The 24374-nt window shown below is 32.9% G+C and overlaps 2 protein-coding genes across 10 annotated transcripts in view; one reads left to right on the top strand and one right to left on the bottom strand.

Moving 5' to 3' along the window:
* The window catches only part of LOC132722256 (endothelin-converting enzyme homolog), a 138208-nt gene that overhangs the window by 52270 nt on the left and 61564 nt on the right, over window positions 1-24374 (bottom strand). Inside the window, exons 1-2 of one of the 9 annotated variants that reach the window (XM_060706720.1) lie at window positions 12897-12999; window positions 11795-12252 (exon numbers count right to left, since the gene is read on the bottom strand). The exons of 3 other annotated variants lie outside the window; for them this stretch is intronic. In XM_060706720.1, coding sequence (XP_060562703.1) covers window positions 11795-11814 — 20 coding nt within the window. In that variant the 5' untranslated portion in view covers window positions 11815-12252; window positions 12897-12999. Of the gene's footprint in view, window positions 1-3709; window positions 3943-11794; window positions 12768-12896; window positions 13000-24374 lie in introns of those variants that run through there. 5 more of the 9 variants (XM_060706718.1, XM_060706717.1, XM_060706726.1 and 2 more) reach the window with 5 other exon arrangements.
* LOC132722251 (uncharacterized) lies at window positions 15243-17376 on the top strand. Its single transcript, XM_060706706.1, has 4 exons — window positions 15243-15412; window positions 15735-16116; window positions 16582-16801; window positions 17097-17376. Exons 1-4 carry the CDS (start codon window positions 15322-15324, stop codon window positions 17325-17327), a joined length of 924 nt encoding a protein of 307 aa, XP_060562689.1. The 5' UTR covers window positions 15243-15321; the 3' UTR covers window positions 17328-17376.

The raw sequence follows: 24374 nt of genomic DNA on the forward strand, positions 1-24374 counted from the left end.
GGCACACCAAGATGCCAAACCTGTGCTGGCATGCTCCTCACAAAAACATTCTCTTCAAAAATAGGGGCCAAAACATCTCTCAAAGACATAATGAATTGTAAAACGGCTAACGTTATTTATCTTATTTCTTGCAAAGTGTGTAACAAACAATATGTCGGTGAAACCAAACTTCCATTAAATAAACGAATGAACTTACACCGCTCTGACTGGAAAACGCGAAAATTTAACAGATCCCCAGTTGCTGAACATTTTCACCTTGAGGGACACAGTTTTAAAGATGTGTTCCTCTGTTGTATTGAACATAACACAAAGTGGTCAGATATAACACGGAAATCACGCGAGACATACTGGATTCGCCGACTGAATACGCTAGAGCCATCAGGAATCAATAAAGGAGACTAATTTACACACTTATTCTCGCCCATTCTTGACAAACTTTAAAACCTAACTTTAGTCACCAGGCGGTGTCGGGGAGGGCTATTTTTCCCTTGCCTGAGAGCTTCGTTTTTACTTTCACCTTATCGTAAATTTCCACTTCATATAACACCATACTGTTTGTAACTTGCATTTTCTTACATCATACTTATAGTAATAAAAACACAAAACGCCCTTATATGTGAAGTTTTTTTTTGTGTTTTTTTTTAAGTTTATATATATTTTTTTCTTTTAAACACAGTTTTATAGATATATTTAACCGAGTTTATGCCATATTGACCGCAGGCTATATTCTGTTTTGTAAAGTACTACACAATGACCATTCAATAACGGTCTATTCACTGTGTTTCAGTTCAATTTTTGATACTATACAGTACACACGTATTGAGATTTTGTGCTCGATTGTGTGCGCACATTATACATGTAATACACCCCTGATGAAGGCATAATACGCCGAAAGTACTTGGGTATTTATACTTTAGCACTGTATGAACGTCTATTTTCCCCAAATTTATTGTTTTTTTCCACGTTCTTGTATCCTTCTTGGGATCCAGTGTTTTTGAAAGGTATTTTGTAGATGCAAATATTTTTCACAAACCCTATATATATATATATATATATATATATATATATATTTACATCATTGTCTATGCTCATGTACCTGTATGTCCTAAATTTAAGACACATTATAAGTTAGAAATGTATTATCATAGAAAAACGTTTTTCGATGCTGTACAAATTCGCTTCTTGATAATGACAGATATAAAACGTGAATTATTTGAGAGAGTTAACAGAGATGTGGTAATGCGGAATTAGTGCATCATGAATAAATACTTCATCGCGTAACACATGATGTTGTTTCCGCTGCAAAGATATCTGTCAAACACATTAATCCATTACTTGCAATCTCTCGATCATTGTAACATACATGTAGCAAACACGTGTTATGGTGCTATTTCATTCATTTTGTCTAAAACGTTTGTTTAGTCATACCATTTGCTGACGAGATATAAGGGGGAATGTAACCTGAATAAGATTAGTATGATCCGAGGTTCTAGCCGAGGAGTATACTTATGTCAACAAGGCTATATTCTATCTCTTTCTTTGTAAACTTATTACTTCTTAGCCGAAGAGGACAATGCATTGAAAAGCTAAAGATCATATAATAAACTCTAATAATTACCTTTTTTGATATTCTTTTACAAAGATTTAAAATAAAATTACAACTGAATTGACACGACTCTGTAATGTTCCCATCCCATTCCAGGGAAAGAATCACTGTAGTCTATTTTATGTCTATCCAATTTCATTTATTTTTAAAAGTCATTTATGGTTGTTACAAATGCAGCTTAGTTGCTTAAAGTGACATTATGCTCATTTTTTTCATCGTCAAATTTACTTTACTTGACTATATATTTCAATAAACTGGTCGTTATAATGGTGATTGACCAACACATGATATTTGAAGATGCTTAGGTTAAAGATTAAATCTACCTAAATATATAAAAAGACTGCTCCACTCTTTATAAATTGAAAGTTACAGATACATTCCGACGAATAATTACACACATTTCACAGGGCCTAGTAAGTTATTTATCGTTCAGGTAAAGTAAATTATAAAACTGAAAGGAATTATGAGAAAATATTAACTTATTTTGACTTTCACATGCTCACTCTATATCTACCCATGGACTGACAAAATGTCACTTTAAACTTAATATAATAAAAAAAGTATTTTTTAGAAAATACTCAAGGAATCTTTTTTTATACTGTGAACCATTCTCAGACATAATTATTTAAGATGTATGAATCATTGGCATAAAATTTAATGAATGCATTTAAATCTCAATATAATAATGTCAATTATCTCATAAATCCATTTTAACTATCATTTTATTATTGTTATTGGTCGCCTTTATTCCAAAAATGATGTTGATTCCCAATAAAATGCATATTTGTAAATTAAACAGAAAACTTCGTTTTATGGGCTGAACACATTTAATATGTTTTAAGAGAAGCTCACAAATACAAAAATGTATTGTAAAAAGCTTCCACATTAACACTATGCTTATTCATCGTCTTTATTACATATGCACGGGTTACTGATGTTTCTTAAGATGATTCTTTTGGTCCCATATCTATTTTGTAACGTTATAACTACACTTTTGGGCACTGTCTAGACTAAAACATTCATTACAAGCTCATTATACCGCTGTTATTGGATTAGAAAAACTCATTTCTTACCGAATCCATTTATCGACATGTTTGTTTCGTTTAATATTGCAATATTGTTAACAGAGCAAAAGGATTAATCTTTTTCTTACAGTATAGGCAAAAGAGAAGGAAAAATATTCATCAAAAGTAGCTTTTGCTCTCATTGATTAGTACTGGTTGGTTCCAGGGACTGTTTCTAGAGTGTTTCAATAAACTTATAGCTTCCAACACAATCGAACTAATAAACAAAAACAACAACAAAAACTCGTAAACATTAAAAAGTAAGTATTATTGCTTAGAATCATATTTGCAAAAGAAACTTTGCATATTTTCATTTACATTGAATTTCGCAAATGTTGATGATATTTCCACTTTACTCAACTACATGTTTAAATTGAATTTTATTTTATTGGACTTTATTCATGTTAAAACTAACTTTGATAAAACAAGTCAAGTTTATTGACACCAACATAAGTCTATGAGGAAAATAATTCTGATAAACAAATAATTTCAAGGTAATTTTTCAAAACAGGGAAATTAACATTTATATTTATATATTAAGAAAGATATTTCCTTTATGGTGTTCTGATAGTTTGAAAGCACTGTAGTCATTGGATGTTGACAAAAATATTTTAATAATCAAAATTCATCAGAATACTTTTCCTTCCAGAAAAAAAAAACATATTTTGTATACATGCACACACACAACTTTTTTAGATTGATTAAAAGTGAGGACTGTCAACTTACTACAAAAGATACCAGAGACGTTACTGTTCGAGTAATGAAGGTACACAATGAGATCCTAAAAAAAAGCGTAACATGTACTTATAAATTACTGGTTATATAGCCCAAATGAATATAATTTGATACTTGTAAACCTCATTGAAAAAGTATTTTGATAACCTTACCGTTAAGAAAAAAAATCAACTATACTTTCTTCTTATGAACTGAAAACATTTTCCACGAAAAATCTTTTTACCATAGACAAGCTAAGCATGTGAATAATCAACATGATAAGATATACCCAACACAAAAATTTAGATAACTTTCAGATATATACCTTTGTGTTGTCTTTTTACATACAAACGTCACCTCTGGAACATCTAGAATAGTTTCGTGTGTACCATATGACGCCATTGTATCACACATTGTCGGCCATTCTTGCACAATAATGCAGTCCCACAACTGTTTATGCAAATGTCTGTGTTTATAGACACAGCAAACTCGTTTTCAGAACCATTTATACAATATAGTATTTGAAAATGAAAACTCCTCTACTTCTTTTACAATTTAGTAAGCAATAAATCCAGTCTAAAAAAGTTGACGAGTACAGCAAGCAAGAGTTTTGGGTAACTCTTTAACATTTTGCACAAACACTTTAGAAATTTAGAGAAGAAAAGGCATACAAAGTTTTACTAACTACATGGATCATTACTCCAATAAAACATGCAAATATAAACATTGGTCGGTTTCTTTCCAATCAATGTACCCGGTGGTATAACAAAAACCAATACAAAATTTATACTTTGCAAACGAATGAGTTTTGTCGCTATTATTACGCAATCCTGTTTCCTGAAAAATATCTCAAAGGAATGGTATTATTCACTTATGTGCGCATGTTTGTTAAGTATCTGTCTGCGTTGCTTTATCGTTATACAACATCTTAATAAAGTAGATACCTTATAAGATGTAGATATTTCAAATGCATCTGACGAAATTCGTTGGTAGTAATACTTGGTAACAGAAAAATATTCTCAACCCTAGAATATATTCATACTTTCAGATATACGGTTAATGTTGTATTGCCAAACCTTATTCCATAGTTCCAATTTAGGCTTTTACAAACAAACAAACAAACATGAAAAGTTCCTCAATTACTCACACCCCAACCACCCTCCATCCCATCCCCTCCCCCCCCCCCCAAAAAAAAAACTCTCTGCAAAACACTTACGTATGGTGCCCCTAAATTGACATCCGTGACACTTACTTATTTTGTTTTTTTTTTTTTTCGAAATAACATTCATTTGTTTGAAGCGAAATAATATTTCATAATAGTTCATATTTGATTTAGTGTTTCGATTATGATTTTTCCTCTATTTACTCTTTAGACCATTTGTTAGTACTGGCATATTGGAAGCAAGTGGTCATATTAGCGGTATAGAAAGAATGAAAACAGTTAAATTGTGCACGTTAACGCCGTGCTAAAGGTAGCCTTAACTGCAATACATCGTGACGACAACATGGTCTACGTATGTTTTTGTGATTCTTGAAAAGTTTCGTGTGCAAAGAACATATGCATGGTCGCGTAAATAATTTTGTTTTGCTTAAAATTAATGGTTCTACATCCTACGTTAGGATTCAATTTTAATCAAACGTTGTTTTTTTTATATTTTTATCATTTTACGACAAAACTGTGGACATAGAATGCATTGCCATTATTGTACCAGGAACTTGTTCAAGGACAAAACGTGCTTTTCTCCTGGGTTTTGCCGACAGGTTCTTGCAATTGAATCATATAAATTACGCAATTTATTTAATGAAAAACATTCTATAAATTTAATTAAATTACTCTATCACGCTCGCTGTGGACCCGTTTCCGCAGTAATACACTCTGTAAAATCTATAATTTCAATTTGCCAACTGTTGAAATATTTATATTCATATTAAAAGCATCAATTAATAGAACTAGGCAGACGGTAGCAAAAAATATCGGTGATTTATTCTTGCTATAATAATTGTTGCGCTATACAGGGTATAGAATTAAACAAACGCACGTATTTTAATCATCTATGTTTGCAATAACATGTTTTGGGAAGACAAATGATATGTGCAATTGATTCTTTACAAGGTTTGTTCATTTATTACTTGATATCATTAAATACAACAATGCGCTTATAGAAGAACAAACAAACCTTGCTATTTCAACATTGCGAACATAAAACACTTCTACCAATACATGAAGTTTGGAAGAATACTCTCCTATTTTGATATCATGGTGATATTGTTTGTTTTACATTAGCACATTTGGATATCAACAATTATATAACAAAATATGAACATTTTAACCTCCAAAAATAGGGCTAGGGCAAACAAAAAAATAATTATAATTGTAACTCTCTTTAAAAGTAAAAAAAAAGTAAACGCTGGACCATATTTAATGACTAAGATATATTTCTCATCCTAAAACATTATTTTTATTCATTAAGACGGTGAAGGTTAAAATGAAGGTTTTCATTTTTATCAGCCACGGCCTTTTTGGATTTGTTAGGATATCTAACAGCGCTTTCCCTATAACTCGTATCACGTAGCTGCCACAGCCTGTCGATATGATTATTCCAAACTAAAATATGGTCTTTGGATCAATTGAAAAAGTGAGACACTGTTTACCTAACAAATATGAATCAACGGCTGAAATTATTACACTTCAAGAACACTTGACAGAACACGTAACAGAATAAACAATACAAGCAAACATACAAAACAAATTCGCTTATCATTATTTTAACAATGAATGAATAAAACAACGTCTGTCTTTTTTCCCCAAATATTTACAAAGAAATAATTCAAAGGATAAGTTTTTTTTAGTGCCTCTGTCCAGGGGGTTTGTGCTTCTTGGGAGATTTGATTTAATTGAATTTAAAACAAAATGCATGTCATGTATTGGAAACTAAATAATCTTCAAACAAAAGAAAATAAAAACTATATGTATTTGATAAAGTCTCTAGGGGAATGCGCGTCGGAAGACAGAAGTATTTGATTGATCTGCAAAATGTTTTTTCCAGATTGTATTGTTTGTAGTTATTGTGTTGAGTCAAGACAGATATCTACAATTTTTTTTAATGCGGTTTTTCTGGTTGTGCAGAATCCGTGTTGCCAAACTATATACCCCGCCCCCGTTCCTCTCACCGAAATGAAACTAAAGCATTGACATCAATGTAGAAAAGACAATACTAAAGATAGAAACAAAAGGCGATAGAAAAGAAGGGTTGTATATATATTGTATTGATCATTGATTGTGCTTGGAAAAATGTGATTGTTAAAAATATCTGTAATGGATATAGAGAATGTGTAAATTAGCGAATAGAATAATGTAAGAATGTTCATGATAAATTAATAAGATAATTTTGTATTTTTCATAATGTTAAAAGAAAATCCTGACCTGAAACGATCTTTTTTCTCTTATTTCATGAGATTAACGATCAAATAAACATGAAATTTTCAAATCATTTCAATATTTGAATTATTTTAATTTCCGCATCCCCACCCGGAATAAGTTTGATGGACAATGAGCACGCGTTTCTGGCACATATCAGAGTTTCATGACAGACGTTATTGTTTTACGGTTATTTTAGACGCATTTTATAATGTGTCGATGTCAATATGAACAGACTATAAACTTATTCTCGCCCATTTCACGTACATTTTACGACAGTCGCCCACATCAAATTTACTTTGCGCGTTTTATGCTCGCGCACTTAAAACGTATATGGCACGTGTTTTGTCCTTTTATTCTTCAGATGTTCCTATATTATAACAGGGATCTACATTTACTGCTGCCTTAGTACGTTAAATCTATATGTAAAATATTTACAATTATTAAATTGTATTTCAATCAGTAATATCCGTGTATGTACATGTTCAGACTTTTGATGCGGTATTCTCTGTCCTTAAACGCTTTTACTATAAAAAAAAATGATAAAGAATATAGCGATTACGTGTAAATATGCACCGTCAATGCATTATTTCATTTTATATTTGCTTGAAAAAAAAAGAAGACAAAATCCCGTCAATGAAAATTTTTCAATTTCAAATGCAGTGTTTGTCTACGATTTCGGTGTCTGTATGTTTTTCGTTGGATTTTTATCAGACAGATACGGAAGTGGTAATGTGACGAGTTCAATGGTAAAGAAAACCGCAGGTGATGAACAAAATACATCCACCATTTGTAAGCATGAAAGTATACGGATATCCTTAAAGGCACATACTGCCTTAGAAATCAACAATTTTGTAATTTTTCAGAAATATCAAATATCGTTTTAAAGATTGATTTAGAGCATGTAAGATGTTAAACAACTAAAGAAGATAGCAAAATGTAAACAAAGTAGTATTTTGACTTCCATATAAAATATCAAATCACTATAATAGTACCAATTGCCAAAGATCAAAAGAATCAAAGAATGTTGGTTTATAAAGCCAATGTGTACACGTTTTGAAAATGTTACAAGATACTAAACGATTTGAGAAATAAAAATGATAGCAGTTCACGGGCCTAGTGGGCCTTTAAAGGACTTGAACCCACAGATGTGAGAGGCAAGCGATTCGAAGCTTCGTAAGCTACAGAGGCCGAATCTTGTATGTCTGTCGCATATGAAATGATTCATCTATAGTGATTTTGTATCAAAGAACTTTCCAATGTATAAAGAAATGATAAATTACTCATTTTTACAAGATTTTATTTATAGATCATTTCATATAAAACAGAAACGCTGAATACATCCCATCAATAACATATTAGCATATTGATATTTATCTGCATGAATATGGAACCAATTTGCATGTCTGATATAGTGTGAATAAAATATAAAATGCGTTAGTGCGGAATAGATTCACGTGATCAAAAGCCCCTCGATTATTTCATTCGTCATATTCAGGAGCAGCGCAAAATAAAGGAAACCTCTTGTAAATTACCTTATTAGGAAAATGATTTAAATAGTATAATCTCATCTATTATCGACTAAAATACGAACATGCATTCTAAGTATGAAATAATAATAGAAATTTCATTGTCAACGGATTCAAGAGGAATCATTCGTGTTAAGGGACTGTAGTGCGTCTTTACTATCACATATTCTAGCCCAGTTCAGTCCCTTTATCTATAGTCAAATGTTGCGTTTTCTGTTTTTGTTGGGGTTTTTCCTCGTTTCGGCGTAAACAGGAGTATATTGAAGATATTTTGGATTGTATTTTTGAATGTATTGTAAACATAACTATGACGTGCATGATTATAATAATATTTAGCAGAGGCAACACATTTTATAACTAAAAGGAGTCGCTTCCATAAAGAATTATGCTAAAGTTATAGTATACACCTGAGTATTTATGCTTAAAGTATACATTATATTTCAGCATATAAAAAGATAGCACTGTATGTAATGAACCCCCTGCTTCTATGATTTACGACTCTGAATATATATCCCTACGTATACTATGGATTTAATGAATGTTGAGGAAAAAAAAACTTTGAATTTGAAAATAAACTTTCGACGTACAAATTTTGAAATACATGACTTCCTCCCGTAAACCCCGGACAAAGATTATTAATGAATACCCCGCCTATGAATTATTTGAAAGTTTTGCCTCTACCCTACAAATTAAAATAAAAATTTATACCTCCCATTTAAATATCAGTGAGAAACATTAATTGTAGTTTTTATCTAATAATGTACGATTCATGCAAAATAATCCTAGGCAGACACGTTACATGTAATGATTACATGGTGATGGGACTTTAACTCATACCTCACGCTAAATTACATAAATGGACTTGTCTCATAATTTTGAGGGGATTTATCAGAATATTTATTGACTGAATAGCGAACAGTGCAGGCCATGATCAATTAGGTAATTTTGCTCTTTTTTTTAATGCGTTTATTTAAGGTCGCCGCCGGAAAGCCGTACACTCAAGTCGGGCCATCCTAGAGCGTCCCGCCGAGATTTTTTCGTCGATTTTTTCCAGCTTTATTGGTGGAGGAAGACCCCAGGTGCCCCTCCGGGCATTATTTCAGGCACGAGCGGGCACCTGGGTAGAACCACCGACCTTCCGCAAGCCAGCTGGATGGCTACCTCACATGAAAATTTCGACCCGTAAGGATCGAACCTACAGCGGTAAGGGACCTGTGATCTCAAGTCAGCGACCTTAACCACTCGGCCACGGAGCCCCCCCCCCCCCCCCCCCCCCCCGATAGAGAATCTGTTGCCGTCAGCAAGGTTTAATTTAAAGACTAATCTGTACACGTTCGTAATCTATAGGATCAATACGCGATGTTTGACTTGACGCATCAGGCGTACCTACGTTTAAAAACATTTAAATGATAGAACAAATAGGTGTATTTAAGATAACGCATTTTTTCTGTAACTTTAAATACATGTATACAAAATGCAATACTGATCGATTTTTAAACAAATACATAATTATTTGGATAATCTTATGTTTGTTTGTTTATCACGTGCAGGATAAAACCTGTATATTTTTAAAAAAAGTATTGAACGTGAGAAAGCGACCAGGACATGCAATATTTTGCATGTACTTGTATTCTTTTTTTGTATATACAATGTACATCATTTTCTTAAGTATAAGATACATAGATAAGGTGAAAGTGCATTCTTTCGTTGTCATGTCGGTGCGTGAGTCATTTTCTCTATATTTATGGTTTGTCGTCTGCACCATGTAACCGGAAATACGTGCATACTTAATTTTTTTTTTGTTCAATGTCACCTGTTGTGTATGTATACATATATATAGTGTTTATTATGATATGCATGTATTGACAAATCTCGTCAAATCTATATGAAAACAGTAAACGATCCTAAAACGCGCGCGTTTGATTCCTAGAAGTTGCTGAACTTGACCTTGACATTACCGTAAACATATTCAAAAGGAAAGTCGTTCTCGGTATCTTAGTTACGTAATAATGTTGAGAAATTGTCTCTTTTGTAACATAACATAACATAAAGAAATATATCTTAATACTAAGCCTTACTGACTGTATAACTAATGATCGATATGTGTTTCACACGGATGCTAATAATAATCTCTTAATGAGATCTTCTGTATAAAGCAGATGACTGTAAAACATCGCAGAAGTAACTGACGCGGACCATAAAATAGGAAGTGGTATAAAACTATATTAGAACTTGAATAAGTATAATTAATTATAACTTAAGACTATTCAATTATAAAATATATCAAAAATAATTTAGTTATCAAAAATTCAAATCATTAAAAATTGTTACTAAAATCGATATTGTTTTTCAAATCGTGCGAACTTCACACACCGTGACAAATGTCAGATGCCCAGAATAAAGTCGCTGTAAGCACATAATGTCGATGGTCATTAAAAGCTTTAAGACTATTTAAATATCAACAAAACAATGCCTCGAGCGTAAATTATGTATAAATATACTAGTACATGACCTCAAAACAGCTTTGTTTGTCTTTTCTTATACTGATCTGCTTTAAGAAAAAGATAACGTCAAAAATGGCGATATCTCCAGGCTATCTACGTATTCAATGCACTTTGAAAATATATTCGTAAAACAGTCTTTATAACAGACATGGAGACGAAAAATTCTTTAAATCAATTCCTTTATCACCACAACCACCTTTAATACTGCGTATCTATGAACGCTATAATATTAATAAACATGTACATATGAGCCGCGTCATGACAAAACCAACATAGTGCGTTTGCGACCAGCATGTATCCAGACCAGCCTGCGCATCCAGTTTCTCGACTTGTAAAAGGGTTGGTAAGCGAACAGCATGGATCCTGATCAGACTACGCGGATGCGCAGGCTGGTCTGGATCCATGCTGGTCGCAAACGCATTATGTTGGTTTTGTCGTGACGCGGCTCATATAGTCTATATACATGTACGTCTCGTGAGTTGACGCATGCGTTTGAAGCTTATCTACGTTTAAATGATTTATCACAATAAAAGTAGCTTGGATATAAAGTAAACCTAATCGCTGTTTGAACTGCATGTGTTAAAAACTTCTCATATATTAAAACTTTTTTTTCTTCAAAAATCAATAGCTAAACCGATTTATTTTCGTATCTGTATGTATCAACAAAACTTCATGTTAATAATGGTAGTCTGTTTTAAATTGAAACAGTGTTTTCTCTTTTATCTAAAAGTAAAAGCGTTTAAACTTGCTCTCTAAGTCTGACATGTTGTCTTTGATGATAAAATACCAATTTTTATCGTCAGGAAAAATACATAAAATTCCTGAGAATAATCATTCTATAACAATTAAAATAGCATACGCTAGTTGCTGTCATCGGTGGCAAAAAAAATCTGCATATACATGTAATAAAGAACACAAATAAGAGGAAAACAAAAGAACAAAATTAGATCAATACATACAGCTCGATTTCTGTCGCCATCCCTCTTAGTAGATGTCTACCGCAATAGCAATCTCTTCAAAAAATAACTGAATAAGTTTTATATTTTGTCACTAGTCATGCAACTCAGTTCTATTCACTGGATGAAAATACGATTGAATGCACTGTTTGAAAGTGACAGAGGTTAATTGTTGTTTTCAATGCATCTCAATTTTTTAGACAATTATTACTGATTGTGTCATTATCTATAATTGATGAAATAGATCCTCACTTTTCTTTCACGTTATTATCAGCTTTATATACGCATTTAAAATAACGATATCTTGTCCAGATCTCTTTCAAATGGTCATGATATAAATAATGATAAATCCCCGCATACCGTAGAAAATCCGTTTAGGTACCTGAATATCACTTCCGATTTGTAAACGTGAAAACCGAGTCCAGACTCTTAATACACTGCTTATAGGAATTGAAAATCACCTGTACAAAAATAACTTACAAATAACTACATGTATAAAAATAAAATGTTCATCTTAAATCTTCATGTTAAACTCGCGAAATCCGATGTTTATTTATAGCTTAAACGTTTCAGAATTTGCTATGTTTAAATTGTTATGATGTAAGAATACGTAAGTAAATAGATAAAAGCAATGCCCTCTAATAATATCTTTAAATATGTACATGTATCCTTTTTTATTAAAGCGGTATTAAAGTTTCAACCTTACACGGAACTGATTACGTTGATAAATTAACCATAAACGTTTAACGATATGTCATGTATACAACGTAAACTAATTAGTATACAATGTATTTATATCCACAGTTTTGTATACATGATATGATGTTATCACTAATATAATAACACTTAATGAACGATTTAAACAGCTTCGAATTATATGTACATGTAACACTATTTGTACGGTGTTTAATATATGAATTACACCTAAATATAGTGCATATGGCAGTATCCTCAAAACGCGCAATTCATGCGAAACATGTAGTTTCACTTCGTCTCATTCAAAATCATCAATGATCATATCTTATATTTTTACCTTATGAACACCACCACCTTTTATGCTGTGTAGCAAATGTCTTATATCAAATATATGTAATACGAATTTTACCTTTTATTTACTTGTCAAACAAGATTGCCCTGGAGAACAGAAAAGTTTGTTTGTACACAATGCCAGATGGTGTTATGTCGACATTTCAGACCGCGAGGCAAATAAGGCCATGGTGTATATAACTAGAAGGCGTACTTCTTTTGAAAATATTACATAATCGCAATAAAACTATAAAAATTGACGGACTCTTTATTTACATGTTTTGTTCTTTCTCTATCTTTTTTGCGCAGCTAAAACATATTAAACGTGCCGAATACCGCATACGGTATTAACTACACAAAAAAAAATTAAATAGGACCATGTTCTGCAAAAATTATTTGGTGGTCTTTTGAAACCTTTTGTGCGTGTATTTAAGTGCATACATGGTTCATTGAATAGAAGTATAAGTATATGCATGCATGTTGTATGTTTATAAGATCTAATAAGCTTTCGATGGTTTTATTACTTTACTTTACTTTACTTTACTTTACTTTACTTTACTTTACTTTACTTTACTTTACTTTACTTTACTTTACTTTACTTTACTACTTTACTTTACTTTACTTTACTTACTTTTTATTTATTTATTTTTTTTTTATTTATTTTTTTATTTTTATTTATTTATTTTAAGCATCTAAAAGACTAACATAGATAATAACAACATTTTAAAACACATGACAAAAAAGGTTTTTATAAATTCAATTTGTTTTCAATGGTTTTATTTATTTATTTATTTAATTGTTTGTTTGTTTGTTTATTTATTTATTTGTTTGTTTATTACTTTATTTATTTATTTTTTTTCATTATTTATTTATTTATTTATGAATGTATTTATTTTTGTTCATTTTAAGCATCTTAAAGACTAACATAAATAATAACAACATTATAAAACACATGACAAGTATATATTTAATAATAACCCTTGAAGAATGCATACGCTATTTTCTTTATTTACTATGTTTTATTGTTCTTGTTTTTTTGTATGTTGGAGGTAAGTTTCAGAATTAAATACAGATATTAACATGTTTTTGTAATTTAACTTTATATCCATATAGCCATGTGTAACTAGGATATTAATTCCGGCTTTATGGCGAAATATCGCTTTTTTAATATGCCCCAAAATTTTTTGTTGGGGGAAAAAAAGGTAAAACCAAACCTTCCCGAAAAAATTTTTGGAAAAAAATTTATAAATAAAAAAAAATAACGGATTTTCAACCTCCCTTGGTTAAGATAACTCGATATATAATGAGTGTAAATGTCCTCTTCTATTCAGCATAATTTTTTTTTGTCAACGTTTCTGTAGAAAACGTGTTCAGGAAATTTATGAAAAATGTATACTTTGTTTTTTTTTTGCCAAATATGTCTGCCTTATGCCAAACATACTTGCAAGTATGGCTCGCTTACTTTTGAGACCACTTAGAATCTACTACGCCTTCTTATAACAAACTTATATGATTTCTTAATTATTTAATGATAAAGAGTAAATATGCGATTGTGAAAGTAACTTTTTCCGTTGTGTAAGTAAAGATCATACGCATACTGAGAATGCACGGGAACATCGTGCAGACGGATTAATTGAATCAGATTCTATGTATCACGTCAAGTCGGGGGATGATAATTGTTACGATAATGTAATAGACAGGAAAAAATGTATGCTAACACGTTTTGTCAATTTATGTTTTATTTGATCAAAGACTTGCACAAAATTGACAGGAAATTAACTGCATTATTGATAGAATATTTTGAAAGGAAGCATGAAATAAAGGCATCCTAACAATATACTGCATCATATCATATTGGTTTTAAAGCGGCACGCCCTGAGAGTTGTACGATTTTTTTGACGAAACTTCGTCTTATTATTATTATTATCATCATAATTATTATTATTATTATTCTGATGCATTTCCTTAGATATACAATGGTTACTGTGTTTAAAACTTTGACTTTCCTGTAACTACATTATATCTCCCTCGGCTTGATTATTTAAAATTCCTATTTTCATTTTGCGTCCAGAAGCTTTAATTTTCAAGGTTAAGTGAACTCTAGCTACAAAAGTTCTCGATGAATGGATATTATTGTACACGCAATTCAGTCATTTGTTGTTGATTTTTTTTTTTTAAATAGAAACATTACGGTATATTATTCAAATATACACAGACTCTATTCTAAACAAGCTCTAGTCTTTATCAAAGTATAATTAACGCATTGAATCTCAGTGTACATTGTATAGATAAATGAACAACTGGGGCATTTGTACATTTTAAATGTTTTTCTTCTTAAAAATATGTCTTCCCCACAATAATGTGAAGATTTATGTGTTGTTATTCTAGTTATTACCAGTTATATCAGGACCAAAGGTCTAAATTAAGCAAAAGTGTGTCATGAAAGCGAAGTTGAGTGTTTGGCTTATCACGAAGATATAAAGCGGTCAGATAAGGTCATCATCATGGCGTCACTGAGCCTAATATGCTCAGTTTTATACCTAATTGTCGTATTTTCTGTTCTTTCCGAGCAACACAGCTTGTCAAGAAGTTACAGTAAGTGCCATTTCATTGAAATTTTCTCAATAGGGTTAGGTTTTAGGTAAGAGTGACAATGTATATGCCATACAGCATCGTACAAATTGTGCTTGTGAAAGGGAGACCACGTTTGCCCATTTATGCATTACTACAGGCACAAGTCATGTTGGTACTTGAATACCGATCTTCCGCTAATTTATTCCTAGGTTTGGTGCATTGATTTAACAAAATGGTCGATCCTTAAAATTTGTGTCTTTTTAAAGCCAGGATAGTAACTTATGTTCCTTTTCTGTAGATTGAGCTTTAAGCTGAGGCTAACCGGAAGTTCCTGATATTTCAGCTCCACAATTTGAAAAAGGAAAACCAATTTCGACTATTCACACGAACGACGTTAGAGAAGCTTCCGGTATATGCGCAAGTCGTATTCATCCGAACATAATATACACTCACAACGATTCAGGTGACCATACTCACAGTATTTACGCTATTGACGTCACTTCCGGTCGAGAAGTTTCGAAAATCACAATAAATCATGCAGTCAACAAAGATTGGGAAGATATAGCATGTGGGCCATGTGACAGAAGCCATGGTGATTATTGTATCTACATAGCTGATACTGGAGGCAATGTTCATGACGCCGCAAATATCATCTACAGGATTAAAGAACCAGAAAAGCTTCATTCTCATATCACTGTAGATCTCGACTCCATGTTAAAGTTCAGGTAATTTGTTCAGTTAATCTCCAACCTTAATATGAGATATGAAATAGTTCGAAAAAGTAAGAATAATAAGTTCCATGCACTTTATCAGGTCATGGAAATGATATTGTATCGTATGATATCATAGTAAATTTAATGTAAACTATGAGAGCGACGATCAACAGGAGCACCTCCGCCACATTATTCTCCTCCGCCCGCGGTAACCACAATATTTAGTTAACCAGGAACGGTACACATGGGGCACGGGGAAGGAACTGGAACAGGGTTGCGTAAGCTTTTACGAAAATTGTACAGGATGACAGTTTATTCTATGAAGTCCTTATTTTTACTAATTTGTTGACGTAGTACTACCTTTATAGCTAATGCGGGTATACTATGCATCTATCGCAGATTTTACAATTGTTATAGACGAAATTCACCTTCGTCAAGATGTATATTTAAGCAATAATGCGATTTCATATTATGTAGGTGGAGCGAGCAGAATTGTGAGACAGTAATGGTCGACCCCAAAGCGGAAGTGTATATTGTGTCTAAGGTGGATGGTGGACATGGCAGAATGGTTAAATTACCATCAAGTGCCTGGGGTTCATCCCACACGGCGTCAGTGAGTGGTGGTATACATCTGAACGGCATTCACAGTAGCCGCAACGATCCCGTCGGTGGGGACATATCTCCCACGGGATATGAGGTAAAGATTATTTCAAATTTAAATAATATTTGACATTGCCTCAGTACAGTTTATAATACGTTTGTTTCTTTGTTTGTTTCAACTAAAAACATATTACCCTGTCAATTATTAGAATTTGCAATCAAACGCAAATTAGAGAAATGCATTTTCGCAACTTGTTTAAAACAGAGGCATAATAGATTGAAATCCCGTTTTTAATATTACAATATAGAAATATACTATGCCAATAGGTTTGTTTCGAACTTCTGAATTTTTATTTACTTGTTATTCATTCTCTACATTCTTTTATGTTTAGGTGTTGATAAAAACCATCTACGCCGTTAATTACTATTACGTCCCTGACGGCGATTATCTTAAACATATGACTGGTACCCCTTTTCAACTTCCGTTTGATCATGACTATGAGCGGCAAGGAGAAAGTATTGCCTGGGACCCGAATGTTCGTGGCTACTACACGCTTGGAGAGGGGGCCAATCGACCGCTTTACTTCTACAAAAGAGTACCTCATACTTCCCTTGTCGGATAATTAATGCACATTTATTAATAAAAAAACTTTATTCAATCTTAAAGGCCAATTTTGCCTTAGAAATGATTGATTTTATTCATTTGTAGCAAAGGTAAACATATTGTAAAAATGGATCTATAACAACTCTGAGATACTCTGAGACACTACGTTCCTGACGAAAACAACGTTCAATGGCAAATAACTTGTGATAAAGGTTGCAAAATGGTATTTTGACTTCAAAAATACTAATTCTACAGCTTAAGAACATGCAACACTCAAACGAAACAAAACATTGTTCAGCTATATGGCCAATGAGTAAATTTTTACAACTCTAAAGGGCACCAAACCTTGAAATGTTTTCGAAAAAAAAAATATGATATCAGTTTTAGGTTTAATGCGCCTTTAAATAAGAGCTCAATGATGTCTCACATAATCTAAGAATGTCTAGTCGGTTGCATGTACCTACTGTATGTGTAAAGCAACGTCAAAGCGAATAAGTCATTTGTGGTTAATTGTGCGAATAATATCTCCCAGTAAGTGTTTATTCGAATCCCAGACACATACATAATCGAAAATCACTTAAGAGTGGAAAACTCGGTTTTATCTCTAGATAATGGGTCATAAATCACGAGTATGGTGTTATTTGTACGACAAAATTGACACTTAACATGTTTGTACAGAGCCAATAATACTAAATTTATATGTTATTTATGTAGCACGCTTAAAATACGAGAAATAATAAAAGAAAAAGAATAATGATCGTTGACTGAACATTCTCAAATAGGAACCGAATACTCGTATCTACTGCACAGCAGTATAATGAATTAAGGCTGTGCGTCTGTGTATATAACTTGCTTACTTTTGTTTTGAAATCCGTTTATTTCTAAATACAACTTTAACAACTATAAAAGTAGGAAACTGGAGCTTATCATAAATAAGAATAACATCATTTCCCGTTAACTGAAGCGTTTTTACCTTTGCACATACACGTATATAAGATATTAAAGCAAGCAATATGTGCACAACTCTAAGTGCCCCAACTGTGCATTATTTCAGTCACGAACGGGTAAATGAGTAGACACCGACATTCCGTAAGCTAGTTTAATATTTGATACGAAAAGCGTAAAAATAGACTTTAAAGCTACATGCCTCTAGATAATCCAAAATATTTCAATAATATCAAACTTAAAAAAAATATAACTTAGACTTTAGGAATGTAAAAATGTTAAAGATTCAAGTAATAATTGACATGTTATATGTGGTTAATGACTGATTTTTTTCAATATTATGACTATATTTCTACTGCGTTACTAACGCAGTAAGGGCTTTTTTGCACATTTTTACCTCATTTTAGTAATTTACGTGAGTTGTAAGTGCAAGTAATTATGTGTAAATTGCTTCCTTTTGGTCACTACACATTATTATACGTTTTACTTATTTCAAAAATGTCCATGAAAAATAGCATAAATCTGGAGGCGTGCTTCTTTAAATGATATATAGAGGATATTTGTTTAGTTCAGTGTAAGATCGGAATATATATTTAACCGAGTGAGCACCAAAAGGAATATTTCACGAGTGGCGCAGCCACGAGTGAAATATGAACTTTTGGTGTTCACAAGGTGAAATATATTTCAATCTTACACTAAACTAAACAAATTTTCTTTTTATTACATGCACAGAAGCGTTTTAAAAAGACATTTAACCTAATACTAAATGAAAAGCGCGCCAAATAATAATACAACGTGACGTCATTTACGACGTCACGTCATTAAGTTGGTACCCAGTACTGTGCACGCTGGTATTTCACTGAAACAACGTAAGGGGCTTAAATTCAAAACAGTGAAATTATCAAAGTGGTAATTTCACTGTTTCAAACAGTGAAATTACCAGTTTTATATCACTGATATATTTCTATAAACCACCGAAAAGCATGTAATAAAAGTTGGCGGTTATTTAGCAATAAAGACTGTTTTTAAAGAAGTACTCTAAATTAAAATCTTAACATTGACCCATATTTCATAGATGTTTTTTTTTTGTTTTCTAGTTTTGCATCGGTATTCCATATCTCATCTCAAATTATTTTTGTCGTGGATATTGGCAGTTTTTATCAGAGTAAACAAAATCTGGATCAGTTGATTCTGTTTGTTTGTTTCATTTTACGCCTTTTCCAAACAGTATTTCAGTCATATAGGCGGGTAGTTTCCTAACCATCGTTCCTGGAGAGTTACACCAGTACTAGACTACCTTCCTCCGCGCTAAACTACCAAAGCATCTCCCGGGGATCGAACCCACGCCAGAGAGGTAATTGGATTAGTAGTCATCGACCACGGAGGCGGTTGTCAGTTGTTTCTGACTTTTCCAGTTGATTCTGACTTTTTCCTTATATATACGAGCTCCTTTATAACAAGAACGTGTTTGTTAAACACAAATGCCCCCGGCTCAGATTCTTGTCAGTAGCAATATTTCAAAAAATGTTTACCCATTCACTCAGTTATAGACAGAAAAATTGCCAAACAATTGTAAACACAAGTTATATAGCTTGACAAAGTCATGGCATTTTGTAATTGTGAAAAATATAAGTTGCCAAGTCATTGCTCTGACTTATTCATACTTGGTAGGATGATTGGTCACTTAAATATTCAACTTCATGCAAGTTATCTTCCTACCAAATATGAAATACATCTGTCATTAAATAAAGGCTGTATGGGCAAAAGTGAAAAAATCTATTTTGAGCACTTGTGACCTTGACCAAACTGACCCCTAACTCTATCCAAAAGAAGAATACCATGTAAGTTATCTTCCTACCAAATATGAAATACATCTGTCAATAAATAAAGGCTGTATGGGCAAAAGTGTAAAAATCTATTTTTAGCACTGGTGACCTTGACCCAACTGACCCCTTACTCCATCCAAAGGAAGAATACCATGCAAGTTATCTTCCTTCCAAATATGAAATACATCTGTCAATAAATAAAAGCTGTATTGGCAAAAGTGTAAAAATCTATTTTTAACACATGTGACCTTGACCCCACTGATCCCTTACCCCAATCAAAAAGGAATGAGTACCATGTAAGTTATCTTCCTACCAAATATAAAATATATCTGTCACTTAATAAAGGCTGTATGAGCAAATGTGTAAAAATCTTATTTTTAGCACTGGTGACCTTGACCCAACTGACCATTAACTCCATCAAAGTTTATGTTTCTATCAATTATAAATAACATCTGTCTATAGAATAAGGTCAATACACCTGTAAAAATGTAAAAATCTATTTTAAACATTGGTGACCTTGACATTGGTAACATTGACCTTGACCCAAATGACACCTTACTACACCCAAAGAAGGAGGACCTCCCTTGGCATGTTTGTATTAAACTAAGACATCAACTAAAAAATAAAGGCTGTATGGGCAAAAATGTTTATATTTATTTTTCAAACCAGTGACCTTGACCCTAGAGACCGCTTACTCCGCAAAAAATTAAAGGACCATCAAAGGTATCCACCTACTAAATATGAAAGATATCATTAAAGAAATTAAGCAATTAGGAGAAATTTAAGAAAAATCCAACTTGCCGAAATAGGTTAACCAGACAAGGCCCTATTTTCAAAGTGAAAAAAGTGAAATAACTGGGAAATATGGATGACACAGTTATATAACTTGGCAATATCATGTACTTTGTATTGATAAGTAAGTGTGGAAATTATAAAGCCATTAGTATATAGAACTTAAGATATTTCCAACTTGCCGTTTTAGGTTAACCATTATTCATTTTCTAAGTGCTGAAAAGGGCAATAACTTGGTAAATATGAAAGCCAGAGTTATGTAACTTGCCCAGATCATGTACTTTGTATTGATTAGTAAGTGTGTAACATTAGAAGCCATTGGTACAGGTAGAACTTAAGGAAAATCCAACTTGCCGTTCTAGGTTAACCTCGTACGGACAGAGGGACAGACGGGCGGTTCAATTACTATATGCCCGGGGGCATAAAAACTGCTTATATTTCATTTCTTCAATTCTAACCAAATAAAGTTCATTCTAAGCAACTGTTCCCTACTCTTACGTCTTACCCAATCATTATTTGTTGTAGGATGTAAAGAATTTCTTAACTTTCTGGAAATGTGTCAAAGTTTGTAAAAAGCAAACTACTTTTTATAATGCTAAATTTTAGCTGTTTTCATTTCTTCATAATTACATGTATATAATTCTAAATTAAACAAGATATGTTTGTAAAACATGTATGCCCCCTGTCGGCAGCCAATTAGTCATGTGATCAGGTTATTATGCTTGACTTCTGACCCAGTGAACAAAAAATCTAATAAGGGTTATCTAGTATCTACTGGTCATGACTAGCTCACAAGGTAATAATTATTGTTGACCCTATAGTTTTGTGTCAGCAATTTAAGTTATTACAAATCTTACCAAATAATATATGCATAAATTTTTCTGAATCATGTAGGCCTCATTAATGACAGCCAAGTTGTTGACCCCCCCTTGAACCCCAAAATCAATAGGTCATCTACTGGCAGTGACCAATCATCCTACCAAGTATGAAGTTTCTAGGCCTAAGCGTTCTTTAGTTATTGATTGGAAACCGTTTTTACCTACAAGGTCAATGTGACCTTGACCTTTGACCCCTTGACCCCAAAAATCAATAGGAGTCATCTGCTGGTCATGACCAATCATCATACCAAGTTTGAAGTTCCTAGGCCTAAAGCATTCTCTAGTTATTGGATTACCGTTTTTACCTACAAGGTCAATGTGACCTTGAACTTTGACCCCCTTGACCAAACATCAATAGGGGTCATCTGCTGGTCATGACCAATCAAAATACCAAGTTTGAAGTTCCTAGGCCTAAGCGTTCTTTAGTTATTGATCAGAAACTGTTTTTAACTACAAGGTCAATGTGACCTTGACCTTTGAACCCTTGACCCAAAACTCAATAGGGGTCATCTGCTGGTCACGACCAATCATCATACAAAGTTTGAAGTTCCTAGGCTAAAGCGTTTTTAGTTAATTAATCGGAAACCGTTTTTACCTACAAGGTCAATGTGACCTTGACCTTTGACCCCTTGACCCCAAATCAATAGGGGTCATCTGCTGGTCATGACCAATCACCATACCAAGTTTGAAGTTCCTAGGCCTAAGGGTTCTTAAGTTATTGATCGGAAACCATTTTTTACCTACAAGGTCAATGTGACCTTGACCTTTGACCCCTTGACCCCAAAATCAATAAGGGTCATCTACTGATCATGACCAATCACCATACCAAGTTTGAAGTTCCTAGGCCTAAGGGTTCTTTAGTTATTGATCGGAAACTGTTTTTGCTTACAAGGTCAATGTGACCTTGACCTTTGACCCCTTGACCCCAAAATCAACAGGGCTCATCTACTGATCATGACCAATCACCATACCAAGTTTGAAGTTCCTAGGCCTAAGGGTTCTTTAGTTATTGATCGGAAACCGTTTTTGCTTACAAGGTCAATGTGACCTTGACCTTTGACCTCTTGACCCTAAAATCAATAGGGGTCATCTACTGATCATGACCAATCACCATACCAAGTTTGAAGTTCCTAAGCCTAAGGGTTCTTTAGTTATCACTCCGAAACCATTTGGTCTACGGACCGACGCACCGACGGACCGACAAGTGCAAAGCAATATACCCCCTCTTCTTCGAAGTGGGGGCATAAATATGGGTTTAGGCTAAAAAAAAATATTTCGATCGATATAAGTTAACAATGTGGCCTTGAAAACTGGCAAGAAATGTATTTTATTTTCAATCCATAATGTTTTGTATATTTATCATTTAATTCACTTGGAAGCAACTGATGTAAGAATGTGTCTAAGAAATTTTTTACTAAAGAATCTTGCTTCATTGTTTACGTAGTCAATTGATTATTGCTGCTTTTTTAGTCATTTCCGGCGACAGTCTCATGGCGGAGACGATAAAATAGGAAGCGTTTCCGGATAGTGCTTATTCCGGATACTATTTCAAGCACACGAACGACACGAAATCAAAACTCACGTGAATAACCTGAATGCATTTATTCAAAATTAAACAGATTCTCACATATAAAGCATGAAAATAACTCGAAAAAAATCATTAGAAAATGCATCGTTTCCTGACAGTATTTATTCCAGAGTCAATTAAAAGTAAACAAGCTCTTGAATGACATGAAAGCATGCATTCAGAAATAGAAAAAAAATTCTCCGACAAAGAGACATGTAAATATCCTCCACACAAAAAGAATGGGAATCCCAAAGACTTTCATTAAAACACAGAGCTAATAATCAAACGCATATCTAAAATATTTCATCAAATATATGCCCTAATAAAGGAGAAACCCACTAGGGCATACACTCATGTAACATTTTTTCTAATATGTTAGCTTGGTCTATTTCATCTCATGACAAATGCATAATTTCAATGACAAATACTTTGAACATTCTAATTGCTAAAGTGTCTGCAGACTAGTTACCGACTTATTACATATGCTTTGTGCAAATTGGTACTTGCTGTAAGAAATCTCAAGGTTAGAAAACCAAAAACATACTTTACGCTGCGTTACCTACCTACCTACTTGCTTTTGGTATGAAGTGGCACTCAAAAGGGGATTTTCGATTTCATTCTAAGCTATGTGATTGCGTGGAGTGTGACATCCACGTACACAAGAAACACGTGAATACCAGGAAGTTTTCTCGAGCAAAGGGCATTGCTTGACCAATCAAGTTGTTATTACACGTATGGGCAATATAAGAAACTTTCGCCCACTACACTCAAAACGGCATATTTGGTAATAACCTAAAATACTTTCTACTGTTTTAAGTAGATTGTAAATTTACTAAATATGTATAACAGTGATGCATATATTAATATTTTATATTTGATAGTGTTTTTAAAATTTAAGTGGTAGCCCGACAAGTCTTGAATGAGTTTTTAACATAAAGATATCCATAATGAGAGATAAAACATTTGACAAACAAGTTCACACATAAAATTTTAAATAATTTTAAAGATATTATCTTTTTGTGGCAGATATAATCTTGCACCAGAAGGTCAAAGTATAT

This window comes from Ruditapes philippinarum, unplaced genomic scaffold (assembly GCF_026571515.1).
Source record: "Ruditapes philippinarum isolate M1 unplaced genomic scaffold, ASM2657151v2 ctg620_1_1_1_1, whole genome shotgun sequence".
Lineage (NCBI taxonomy): Eukaryota > Metazoa > Mollusca > Bivalvia > Venerida > Veneridae > Ruditapes > Ruditapes philippinarum.